Source organism: Trichomycterus rosablanca, chromosome 12 (assembly GCF_030014385.1).
Source record: "Trichomycterus rosablanca isolate fTriRos1 chromosome 12, fTriRos1.hap1, whole genome shotgun sequence".
Lineage (NCBI taxonomy): Eukaryota > Metazoa > Chordata > Actinopteri > Siluriformes > Trichomycteridae > Trichomycterus > Trichomycterus rosablanca.
This window is the reverse complement of record NC_085999.1, coordinates 8,262,915-8,276,847: the sequence shown is the minus strand read 5'-3', so window position 1 is coordinate 8,276,847 and position 13,933 is coordinate 8,262,915. Positions and strand designations below refer to the sequence as shown.

The 13,933-nt window shown below is 35.2% G+C and overlaps 2 protein-coding genes across 2 annotated transcripts; both read left to right on the top strand.

The window, feature by feature from the left end:
- Positions 1–557: 557 nt before the first annotated feature.
- Positions 558–1,762, top strand: hoxd4a (homeobox D4a). The gene is made up of 2 exons (XM_063005536.1): positions 558–978; positions 1,301–1,762. The coding sequence occupies exons 1-2, from the start codon at positions 573–575 to the stop codon at positions 1,588–1,590; spliced, it is 696 nt and encodes a 231-aa protein (XP_062861606.1). The 5' UTR covers positions 558–572; the 3' UTR covers positions 1,591–1,762.
- Positions 1,763–11,210: 9,448 nt separating this feature from the next.
- On the top strand, positions 11,211–12,833 carry hoxd3a (homeobox D3a). Its single transcript, XM_063005535.1, has 2 exons — positions 11,211–11,715; positions 11,989–12,833. The coding sequence occupies exons 1-2, from the start codon at positions 11,277–11,279 to the stop codon at positions 12,732–12,734; spliced, it is 1,185 nt and encodes a 394-aa protein (XP_062861605.1). The 5' UTR covers positions 11,211–11,276; the 3' UTR covers positions 12,735–12,833.
- Positions 12,834–13,933: the final 1,100 nt, after the last annotated feature.

The window sequence follows — 13,933 nt, the reverse complement described above, 5'->3', positions numbered from 1 at the left end:
ACTTCTGTAACTTCTGAATGACCTTTTCATTACAAAGACGGCCTCCATCAATTGTCTCTCGGCTTTATTCACCTCTTTTTGTGGCCGAGGTCGTATTGTATCTTCTATTTGTTTACCAGTCAGAATCACTGACAGTAGTTTGATTTACTATGGTTGAATATTAATTATACAGATTAAAACGTAAAGCTATGGAAACACGTCAGTTTATAATTTAAAAACATGCATGCATCGAGATATAAAGCGAGGTAAAATATAAGGTCATTTTTTAATATAAAACACACAATGTAAAACACACAATGTTTCAAGTTATGTATTTGTGTGTATTTGACACGATGCCCCATTAAACTGTGTATGTCATAAATCCTAAGTGATGAAATTATGCAAAGTTAGTGAAATTTGCTGCTAGGTGTGTACGACTTCTTGCCCGTTAATAGAACCCCTTCATCTCGATTGGCCAGATCTGGTCACATGGGTGTCTAACTTTATTCAGTTGACAGCAAGTAGGAGGGCTTTATGGAGGGTGGAAAAAAGACAACTCGAGAAAAATTAGTATTTTCTGCCTTCAGAAATTAATGGCCATGAGTTCGTACATGGTAAATTCCAAGTATGTGGATCCCAAATTTCCTCCATGCGAAGAATATTCGCAGAATAGTTATATACCTGAGCAGGGCTCTGGCTACTTCAGTCCATCGCAGGACACTGATTTCCAACATCCAGGGATCTACTCACGGTCAAACTACTCGGAGCAGCCCTACAGTTGTAACACTCTGCAGGGCACAACGTTACAGCCGCGGGGTCATGTGCAGAAGCAAGGCAACGATACAGGATCTTTCCCAGCTCAGAGCGAGCAATGCTCCCCAACTCAACTATCCGGCTCGAGGACTAGTGAACAACAACAAAATTCAAAAAGCCAGAATGGGATACAGTCAAAGCCTACGATAGTTTATCCTTGGATGAAGAAAGTCCACGTTAGCACGGGTAAGATTCATTTTCTTTTAATATTTGTTTTAGTACTAGTTGAATTTACGTAGGCCTATACGGAAGACAAAATGTTGACACATTTATGGGTTTTTCTAAGGGGGGCCGCCAATTACTCTAGTCATAATTTTTAGTGCTTGAGAATAGGCCGCTGGCTGTTTAAGTTGGTTTTGCAATATTTCGACAATCATCTGTAATGTCATTGAACAAAAAATACTCTATTTAAATTTAAAGCAAAATATTAAATATTTACGTATTGTAAATGTCACTTTTATTTAAGTTTACTTGCTTACTCAAGTGTTTTTTTTTTGTTTTTTTTCAGTAAACCCAGATTACACAGGAGCGGAACCCAAACGCTCTCGGACAGCTTACACTAGACAGCAGGTTTTAGAACTGGAAAAGGAATTTCATTTTAACAGGTATCTAACCAGACGGCGTCGCATCGAAATAGCGCATACTCTTTGCCTTTCTGAGAGACAAATCAAAATTTGGTTTCAGAACCGAAGAATGAAATGGAAAAAGGATCACAAACTGCCCAACACGAAAGGAAGGTCCACATCGGCTGCAAAACACGTTCAGAAGGACAACCAGACAGATATTACAACTTTATAAATGAAATGGAAAGATCTCACTCGCCCCAGAAGTACAGATGAACTATGTATTATAGACAATTCTACGTCTGTTTTGCATGGTCTACAAACATTACATTTTGATCTTCAGACTATTTATTGTCAAGCAGAAGCACACATCATTACCAAACGCAGTATGCGTGGATGCTATGAAAGGAGCCTAAATACGTTTTTTATCAACTATTGTAAGTATAAAGCGCTAAAGCTTAGAAGGGCATTATTACATTTTTCACAGACTGCTATGAGATATACAGTAGAAAAAAAGATTGTTATTGTTGCCAGTTATTCGTTATTATATTTTCGTATACTTAGATGCATTAGAACCGTTCTACGACTACATGTTGTTATTTTAGCCTATTAAAATGTGCACAGATGTAGGACTATAGCAAAACAATTAAAAAAAAAGGAAAAAGAAATATTAAGCATTGCGAATCATTAGAACTCAAACTGGGAGGCAAATTGTTTTTGTAACAAATAGGGCCAACGAATATATTTGGGTCTTAAAATAAGCGTTAATGTTATACTTATTGTTATACGATAAGTTAGATAAATCGTTTTCTGAACGAAGTGTTTCTTAAAATTTGTTAATGCAGAACAAGTTTTATTTAACAGCTATTTTATTTTTTCAAAAATGCCACGGTGTTATTTGTACTATTGGATACCTTTACGGCTATAAATCTCACTTGACAGTTATGTAAACAGTGTACAATTAAAGAAGCTGTATCTCTCTTCCAGATGTCATCAGAAATTCCTAAATAATAGTTCATTTATTGTTTTAAGTACTTTTGGGTTTTAGTTAAACTTTTAGATTATTTATTAAATACCAGAATAAGAATGTGATAGTTCTTTTAATTTTGTTCAGTTAGAAAAAGCTGCATAAATTTTATTGTATATATTTCTGTATTTTGTGCATTTTCTACAAGCATATTTTCTCGTAAATAAATAATTCTAGTTATTCACAGACCACTGAACACTCTGATGCAATAAACAACGATATGTATGTTTAGGAAAAGATAATCGGTACGCATTTTTTCCGTTTGATTAAAAAATATTTGGGCAAAAGAAAAAGGGTTGGCTCTGTAATGTCAGTGGAGGTATTCACGTCGTGATTAAAGATTGACTGTTCTACTGTCATTGTGGTGTCTTTGTCTTCTTAAACAAAACCGTGAGGCGCTCACACATTGCGAAGACGTCTTCTGGTTGAAGTCTTCACGTTGAGAGGTCTGAAAAGGTATTTTACAGAAGTTCGACAAAAGCCTCGCGGGCAGGTTCAACCAGAGGACACCGTTTCAGTTGCCTTTCGACGCTTTTGAGCCGTGTGCGCTGACCTCTAAACCTCTGACCTGCAAGACGGGCCTTTCTCACCCAGACCCTTTCTTGGTCCAGCATGGGAAACAAATTCCAAAATAAACAAGTATAATAATAATAATAATAATAATAATAATAATAATAATAATATCAATAATTATGTACGTAAAATATCACTCCAGTTGTGTACACATGTTAAATCTATTTTGTTTTTCAGTTCAATCCTTACCTATACTGATTTAAAGCAAACTATTACAAAACATCTAATAAAATTGTAGGCCCCAAAAAACCACAATCACTGCCGCAAGAAGTGTGCAACCAATTGAGAATTTGTTAAGAGATTTTTCTAAATTGCTGAATAAGAATATGTTTTTTTTTTAATTGGGCTATTTTTCTTCTTAAAATGTCCAAAAATTTTAGAATTATTGGATTCCTTCAGAATTCCTTAGAATGTCTAAGACTTTTGTGTACTTTGAAGCGTACAAAATAATTCAAACCATAATATAAAATAGGCCCAGTTGTGTTTTAACACGCATTTTCCTGTCCCCATTGTTAAAACTAAAGAATTTGTATGTATAAAATATCGGCTGTGGTGTTTTCACTTTTATTTATATACCATTCTAACTGTTACTGCATCGTAATCAGAGAGAGAGAGAGAGAGAGAGAGAGAGAGAGAGAGAGAGAGAGAGAGAGAGAGAGAGAGAGAGAGAAAGGGAGAGAGAGAGAAAGGGAGAGAGAGAGAGAGAGAGAGAGAGCGCATGTTGTCGTCCAAATGTCTTGCATATATACACTATTGCAGTATGGCTTTGAGTCTTGCATATCATTCAAGGGCGACCAGATTCGCCAGGGTCCAGCACAGACCTGTTCAAGCAAGTTTTATCTTTCGCTCTTGTAATGATAATGCGGCTATTTATTGGGTAATTTATGTATTTATTTGCAATATACTTTTTTTGGGAGGGGGGGGGGGGGGGGGTTGTCACGTTCCCTCAATATTTAGATATACTCAAAATGCCCCCTATATACTAAAAATTAGGAAAACATATTCCACTTACTAGTTTTGCGTAATATTAGGATGCGTCAGTGTTCCCATCATCCCAACTGATGGGAACCCCCCACATCCACCAGGTAAATTTTGTCCCCCTCTATGTTATCTAATGGCTACGGCCTAGATACCACTGGCTAGGTCAAATACATGTTTTACACATCTTATATTGTCACTTCTGTACGTAGCGAGGGTGCGTAGTCCTAAAGCTCCTTTTAATGAAAACATCCCTAATGCATCTTCTTAGTATAACCAGCTATAAAATAAAATACTAGACAATGTGCCTTTATTTTGCAAGGCATGTTGAGCATTGACCCACATGTCTAAATACAATAAACAGGAGCCATAGGCTGTACCATTTGCAGAGACACTGTCCTACCAACGCCGCTCACTCAACAGAGCTCTAACGGCCATATTTGATTTCCAGCTGCTCGCAGAAAATGTCTTTGCCTAGCGAGACAGCCCTTTAAGGTATATTAAACTGCGCTGTCGACATTCGAAGACTGAATTCGGTGACTATATGGTTCCGTTCTATACCTCTTTTTTTCTATTTGACCACGTGATTGACTAAATAATTAATGCAGCACGTCCCCTTAGAAACACGGCGTCGTCATTAATCGCGAGGACTCTATCAGACTTGAAAACTGAAGAGATTCAAGAAAATAATATCCAAACGGTTCTCTACCCTCGGCAACAATAACCTGCACGACAAATGGAAGCTTGGTACGTAAATATTTAAGGTAATTTTTTTCGAACAAAATGTTAGATGGAAACATCAGACTTTTGATAAATTGCGTCTATTTGAAAAAATGCGCGACGGTTCCCGTCTGAAAGAGACTAAAGTTGGAATAAAAACATGGCAAAGGCTTTTATTGCATAAAAACGCTAAATATGTATCCTGCATTTGTAGAAGATGTCTGTCGTAGCAGCTCTGTTAATTTCTATCGCATAAGGATTATTGCATACTTACTCTACATTTCTGTGGCAGGGCAACGATTATTAATGAGAAATTTCAGAACAAGGGCAGTGCTGGATTGTTATAGCTCGGTCTTCGTGTACAGGCCTCTTTGTGATTTATAATCCGTCAAAAGGCAGTTCTTCTCAGTTTTTCCCGTGGCTATTTGTTGGGATGCTTTGGTGTATGTTGATAAGATGATTGTAAAAACTCAAGGACACATGTTGGAAATTTATTAAACATAGCATAAATTTTTCCATTAAATGTTTATTGTCATTAATACTAAAAAGTACGCCTACAAATTCTCAATAAAAACGCACATGATTAGCAAAATAAAATAAAATAAAAAAACACAAATTCAGTAATTGTTCGAACGCATTTTAAATGATTATTTAAGACAGTCCAAGTGCATTTATTTAATGTGTGGCGATAGTGAAATAATTCCTAAAACAATGTCCAGTGGTTAGAAAGGGTGATAGAGATGTGAATCGCCGTAAATCATGTTCAGTAATTCCTGAAAGAGTGAAAGGCTGCTGGGGGCTGGTCGTGGACCGTAAATCTTTCACTTTTATTGCCCTATGAACATATGCTGCAAACGGAGACTGCTCGTATTCTCTCCTCAGGACATGCCTGTTCGGCCACGTTCCCAGCTCGCTTCATCTTCATCTCACCATGTCCTGAAAGCAACCAAAAAATTGTAACATTTTACGTTTTGGCTTTTTTCACCTAAAAATGATAACAGTAAAAGTTACAACGACAAAATGTAACAAATTAATCTATTACTAAAAAAAGAGTAAAAATAATAATAATAATAAGAGTAATAGTTAAAATAATAACAATAAACACCCTATTCTAATAATAATAATAATAATAATTATTATTATTATTATTATTATTATTATTGTGTACTTTATCTATGTAGTGGTGGTAACGGCATGGGGTTTGTAATGATTTTGATGAATCTCTCCGGCTGACGGGGTCATACATTGCTGTCATTGTCTGAGTCATAATCGTCAAACAATATTTCAGGGCATTATTATTATCTATTATAAATACATTTAAGAACAGAACGAATACAGGAAATAACCTATTACACTAATACCACTCACAAAACAATAATTAATCTTAAAACAATACATTTATTACTATAATTTCAATTATATATATAACTTCAAATATTAGTTTATGAAATCTAATGCGTTTATTACTATGTTTTTGCTCTCAATGCAGAGATGTTAGTGTAAAACTAATAAATAGCATTTTGTGCATTAGAATTGTATTTATATTTATTTTTATTAAATATACATTCATTATTGCGAGTCTTTGTTATAATAGGATTAATAAGAAATAATTCAAATAAGTCGTAATAAAATTGTGAGACGATACAGTTTTGAGGCTTCTGAAAAGAGCAGTGCCCCTGCTTTTAAAGACGCATTTGTGGGGTAGTGCCTGGTTGGAGTAGCACCCTCAATCAGGACAATCTACTATCTGGATCACGTGAACAAATATGCTTGTATTTTAAGGCTGCGCCTTTATTTGTCATGATAAAGGATTCAGAAACCAGAATATCCTTATGCTGTCTCGAACCATGATAGTGATTACGTTTTTGTTTATTTTTTCAATTGAAGATTGACTTTTTCCACCTTATTTGGAATCGGGATACCTACTTGGCTTTTTATTGGTAGTTGAGTGAGTGGCTTGCATCCTTTCGGGAATACTGTCTGCATTGGTATATGGAAATATCTGAAAAAGCTCAAGATCAGGTTTAGGACAGTACCGTGCAAACCGAGGTGAAGGATATATTCGATGTGCTACAGGAAAATGTGTTCAGATTAAAAACAGGACTTTCTGATAAATTGATTCACAGGTAAGCGATTGCATGGCAGAACGCAACCTTTAACCACTGGCTTTACATTACAGCACAGTAAAACATGATTTATTAAATTCAGAGCAAGTGATCTTTATTAACGTCTCAGACCTTTGACTAAGCAAGTCCGATGTAAAGACATGGGAGCAATTTCTTAAGCTAGTTAACAGTTTTGCGCAACCATGAGCACTTTTGAAAGGTTATTTTGGACGGTTGTCTAATTCATATATTTGACGTTGGATTTTAGCTGATTTTGCGATTTGACTGCTGCAACTTCTGCTCGTGTCTCCTCGTCAGATAGTACTAATCACATTAGTTTGTTGCCTTATTACTTACAGGAATGTTACCAATAAAATATTTCATTTAAAGCAACGCCACTTTAAGCAGCATTTGTAACCTAATCAATTTAATTGCAGTATTTCCTATTTTGGTTTTTGGTTGTATTTAATCAAAATACGTAAGGAATTATGCAATTAAATTCAATAAGTCAAAAATGCTGATATATATATATATGTATATATATATATATATATATATATTATATATATATATATATATATATATATATATATATATATATATATATATATATATATATATATATATATATATACACACACATTTTTTTTATAATTTATGGCAACATTGGAACAATATGATTGAATATACAGATACATTTTAAGAAATGTTTTTTTTTCAGAGCATCAGCGAAAAACTGTCAGTTTCTCCATACTCCAGAAACAGTACCCTATTTTGACCAAAAACAAAGTCAAGTTTTTAGGACTTATAAACAAATAGGCCAATTTTCGCCTTCAAAAGATTTTAAAGCGCGGAATCACACTTATTTTTACATTAAGACTATAATAGCCTGTAAATTCCTAATGTTACTTCTTTTAAGTCTACAGAGGAAAAGTATATATAAGCTCTCTCATCTCTGCACATAAACTCACACATACTTTAAAATCGACTTCATTATTTTAACTAACCTTTGTACCATTATGTGTACCAAACTTACCGTAACAATGAGTGGGCGAAAACATTGTAGTCAAGAATGGCCAACCATGTTAAGCAAGAGACAGCAGCATTTATCCAGTTGCGTAGGACTTTGAACATAAATCACCAGCTACAGTACAACGTTTTAAAGATGCTAATTTAATGACAAAAAATCATATTAAAAGAGCATAGTGTTATCCTTCAGAGATTTTTTTCTGGACTCTGCCATTCTGGATACGCTTAGGGGCAGCTCATATGTCTTGTCTGAAGACTGGGTTTAGAAGAAGTGCCTAAATGTCTCATCTTCACGGGCTTGCTTGGTTTAAAAACACTAGAAAAAAAGTTGTGCGGTGTGGATTTCAATGTGACTAACTTGAGTACCTTCGGCTCGTTGTTCATTAATCAGTGCGTTATTGATGAAGAAGCCAAAGGTCACACAAAAGGCTTATGAGTGCTAAATATTTCGGCCAGCTCCTCTTTGTGTAAAACTGCTTATGTCAGACTTTTTTTAAATAACAAACGTTACAACCATTTAAAAAATAAAATAATTATAATAAATGACAACATTTCAAGCAATACTTTAAATTACCAAAGTAGACACTTTATGTTTATTAATTTTTTATTGAAAATATAAAATGATTCTTTATAATAGATTTAAAAGGGCAATATTAATATAGTAAAATGACAGAAAGGGTAAGATAACAGAAAATACATATTAATGGTTTCTAAAACAAAATACATCAACTATCAGAACACAGAAACAGTTTAAAATTACAAATAACACCTTGCTGACCAGTTAATTATTTGCATTCTCCAGGTCGTGGACGAAATAATGAAAAGCGCTTGAGGCAGAACCGAAAACAGTTCGACAGAGACTCTGGTAAGTAAAATCTTCCTTTAATGAAACGCCAGGCAAAATTAAAATTTAGTATTTAAATTTACTTTTATGTAAATGTACTTATATTTAAAACAAAGGACAAAGTCCATTAGCTTAGCCAGAATGTCTGCTCTGATTGGCACACAAAAAAGGGTTTAGGTCAAGAAAGCAGATTAATATTTGCCATATATTTAAATTTAAAACGTTAACATTACTTAAATATACCATATATGAGAATAAATCAAGACAAAGATACATACCAGCTAGGTAAATATTTTAAATATATTTATATATATTAAAGCTAAGAAGAACTAGATTAGATTGTTAGAATTAGCGTTATACAATGCATGTATTTTAATCAGGAGAGAAATGTAGACCATTTTCCATTTAGTGTTGAGTTTTCAAAACATTTCCCCAATAATCCATTTGTAAAATGTAAAATTCCACGGCGTTGCTTTATTTCAAAACATTGCTGTCTGGAACGACGCTTAAACTAGACTGGTTTGGCTGGATTTATATACAGGCGGCATCTCTGGTTGAAGCAGCAGAGTAAGGCATTCTTTGACCCAGCCATCCACCTACGCTTGGGGTTATACACTTTTGCTTGTAACACGTTTTTGTGAAATAAAGTACTTTTTTGTACTTTTTTACCACTCGTAAACACATTTTAACATCCATGTGTATTATTGTTGATTAGCATTTGGCCGCCTAACATTGTATAAAACTATGCTAGCACAGGTTGCAAGTGATTTTGGTTTAAGTCAACCTTTATAAAGGAAAATAGTAAATGCAATGAAACAATTTAGAAGGTCTGATATAGTCTTAAAATGGCACGCTGTATGCACGTTAATGATTTGCACACAGATTGCACATTTATCGTGCACTTGTGAGCTGATTACCATAGTTCGGTAACCCTCCCACCCGCCATCTCACCCATTTCCACAACAAAAATGGCTGGGAAATATTGTGCACACATTATTATTACATTACATTTAAAATATATATTTAGTTAACTATTTATAAAATTACGGGCAATATAGGGATGCTGATATTAAGAGACACCAACATTAAAGAAGAAACTAATCTGCAGTTAGACAGACCTTTTAATATGTTTATTTCGTCACTTTGATTTGCAGTCGCGTTGAGTGGCTCACACAGTTCACACACAAGAGAAACAGTAAAAATGCAAAACCCCCAAAAACTCTTTTTGCGATGTAAAATTATGGCATTTTTATTGACAACTAAAATGCTCACTTTAAAGTAAAATTAAGATATTTTACAACTATACATGACTTAACCATACATAGTTCGTGTTAAACGATGATTCGGAAAAGAAAGGGATATTGTTCTGACCAAAACTGCTGATCCGCCTTCTGTCGCCTTTACTATTCGACGCAATAGGGAACTTTTTAGGGATAGTTAAAGTTTAACTCTCTTGTTGCATTCTTGCTTAGGGTTTAGAAAACGACAGGCTTAAAAGGCTAAAGAATAATGAGATATTTTGACTGAAAAAAAATTTAAAGGGTTATTCGGCTGCGTTAAATAAAAAATCGGGTGTAGGAAATACATATAAATAAATAAATAAATAAATAAATAAATAAATAAATAAATAAATAAATAAATAAATAAATAAATAAATAAATAAATAAATAAATAAATAAATAAATAAATAAATAAATAAATATATATTCCCTTAGTTCAGGATACTGAATTGACTTCCAGTGAAACAAATATATTACTATAAAACTGACTTTAAAATCTTTGGTATATGTGATTAATGAATTTATTGTGTTATTAGATTGAGTAAATTACTGCCTGATGTCAGTAAACTTCAATAAGTACATAAAATTTAAAGTGGGTCTAACCTCAGAAAGTAATTGCTTAATGTGCATTAAACAGCAAAGACATTACATAATTATTAACAAAGACTGTTAAAACCCGTTTAAGCTTAAAATACATCACCTATTCATAAAAACAAAGTATACGTTTACAATGCTTTAACTCTATCATGTCTCACAATGGTCTGAAAATAAAATAATTATGTTGTATATACACAATATTAATGTTGGTTTAACTAAAATTATGATGCACCTATATTTTCTTATAGCCAAATATAACAAAGATTATAGTTAGCTTTTTGTATCCATACTGCCGCATAACAAGTATCATTCATGAGAAATTTCCGGCAGTGTACGGTTCTACACGGCACTAATGCTGTAAACAACAATAATAATTTAAAGTGAACAATTAGGCTTAGAACAAGTTCAGTCGTTTACGTGAGATTCAGTGCCACTTCATAATGATTTATACTATACGAATTTTCTCATCACTCATCTGCCACTGTGGTCTCCACTATCCTGATGCCACATTCAACTGAATACCCACTCATTACAACACCGATTGTAGAATGAAAAAGTAAAGCAACACTTTCTGTGGGGAAATTAAACACTGAAAAACTAATATCCAGCTATTGTAAGTGTTATCTCGTAATTTTTCGGGTTTCTAAATGTATTTTTGTCCTTGCAGGTCACAGACGAAAAAATCAGTGGGAAGCCCCAATTACGTGACGCAGAAGCCCATGCCATTGGACAAAGGTTCAAAGGCCCATATAATTTAAAATCTTCAAAATGCAGAAAGCAACTTATTATGATAACTCTGGACTGTTTGGCGGTTACGCATACCCAAAGACTGACGCATATGCGTATGGGCCCACCCATCAATCCTACCCCACTTCCAGCATGGAGAATGACTATCAGGGTCCCATCTGTTCCATACAAACTACAACTGTCCGGCCGCCGGTGCACAAAAATGGCGACATCAATGGCAGCTGTATGCGACCAAGTGGCAGCCAAGGTAGCCAAGCAGACAGTGTTGGTGACCAACAACAGGCGCCTCCTTTAGCCCCCAGCTCACCCAACTCAAACAGCGCTACCACACAGAAAAAGAAACCCCCCAGTAACAATGGGTCGAACACTACCACCCCAGTCATCTCAAAACAAATATTTCCATGGATGAAGGAGACACGTCATAACTCAAAGCAGAAAAGCACCAATTGCGCAACTCCAGGTATAGCCTGTGTAAACTGTATGGTTGGCTGAGTGCATGTGTGTATATTTTGAGCTAGTTATTTGGACTGAGAATGTGAAATTTTAATAATGCATTGTCATATTTGCCCCGATCATTCACAAAGCCTTTACTTGTTTTCGATTCGACTGTATGGGTTCGGGTGTTAGCCACCCCACTAAAACATTAATCATTTGCCTGTTTTTCATGTTATACTGAATACTTAAGAGATGCTAATATAACAAAACACTTAATATATTTATTGTATGGTTTTAGGAGAAACCTGCGATGACAAGAGTCCGCCGGGTCCGGCATCCAAGCGGGTGCGCACAGCTTACACCAGCGCCCAACTTGTGGAGCTCGAGAAAGAGTTCCACTTCAATCGCTATTTATGTCGACCGCGACGAGTCGAAATGGCCAATCTGCTCAACCTGACCGAACGCCAGATAAAGATATGGTTTCAAAACAGGAGGATGAAATATAAAAAGGATCAGAAATCCAAGGGCATTATGCATTCCCCTCTTGGACACTCTCCAGACAGAAGTCCTCCTCTAAGTGGCCCCAATCACGTTGGATATTCTGGTCAGCTCTCAAATCCCAGTCTGAACTATGATGCTCCGTCCCCTCCATCCTTCGCAAAACCGCAACAAAACATGTACGGCCTAGCTGCTTACACGGCGCCGTTGGGCGGCTGTATACCACAGCAGAAAAGGTATCCGGGGGCAGAGTATGAGCACCATGGCATGCAAGGGAACGGAAGCTTTGCCAATGCAAATTTGCAAGGCAGCCCTGTATATGTTGGGGGAAATTTTGTTGATTCAATGCCAGCCTCGGGCCCTATGTTCAACCTTGGTCACCTTCCTCATCCCTCATCCGCCAGTGTGGACTACAGCTGTGCCGCTCAGATTCCGGGCAACCATCATCACGGACCGTGTGACCCTCACCCCACATACACAGACCTCAGCTCTCACCACGCTTCTCAGGGACGACTGCAGGAAGCACCGAAACTAACGCATTTGTAAGGAGTCCACGTGCGTGTGTCCAAGCGAAGTGTCGCTTTTTATTACCTCACGAGTTAAAAGTAATTTATATAACTACCCTCTGCAAGAGACACAAAGTATTACCCCTGTATTATTATTGATAGTACTATTACTGCTATGACTGTAACTATTTTTAAGACACGTTCCATTTCTTGACTGTTGAGGATGCGCAGCAGTGTTTGTCAGTCATTCAAATCTTGAAAAAAGTAATGTGAAAGAAAATTTCGTATCTTATTACTTGAAGGTAAGTTCTGTAGATTTTTTCAATATTAGGCAACCATCTTTATAGGGATGGAATTTGTAGGGGAAAAAGGTCATTGCCATTGTTAAGTCGTATGTTAGTCATGGTACCGAATCTCTTCGTGTCATTATTTATGTCTTTTTCTTTCAGATGACACGGTAAACATTTATCCATACAAAATATTTATTATTTATGGATTTTGTAAAGCACATTATTATTTATCTTTTCATGTGGACTATTTATATGGATTAATGTAAAATTTATTCAACACAATTTGACAAATTGTGTGGGCTTAATCAAACAAAAGGATAATAAATTACTGGTGTATTTTGCTTTTGCTATATAAAAAAAAAACTAAAACTCAGAAGCGTTCGAAGTTATATTGCAACACAAACTCGCTAAACATTGTTATTATTCACAGTGTTATGGGCTAAAGCCCCAGCAGGTCGTTCTTACATTTTCATCATCACCAGTAACATTTTTAAGTGAACAGTCAACATGCAATTTGATGAAATGGTGACACTATTGAAATGTTATATTTTGTTGTGTTATAGCTTTTGTAAATAAAGAGCTTAAACTGAATGAGTGAGATCATACATGTGTTGTTATAATAAAATAATATTATTTAAGAGGCGAAGCGCAAACTGATATTAAAAAAAGTAGAAGTAAAAACCAAACTTTTCACCAATGAACTGAAAGAGGATACCCCAGGATAACATAGCCCACAGGACCAGGGCGCCATTTTGAAATTATGCTCATTGTAAACAAAGAACCTATATATACTATAGTACCATGTTCTCGCGAACATGGAATTCGTAATTCAGTTTAAAAAAACACACATCAATTAATTATTAAGTACATGTTAAATCAACGATGATTTGGGATATGGAAAATGCATCAATGGCACATTTTCTTACAGTCATGTTTGAAATGTACAGTC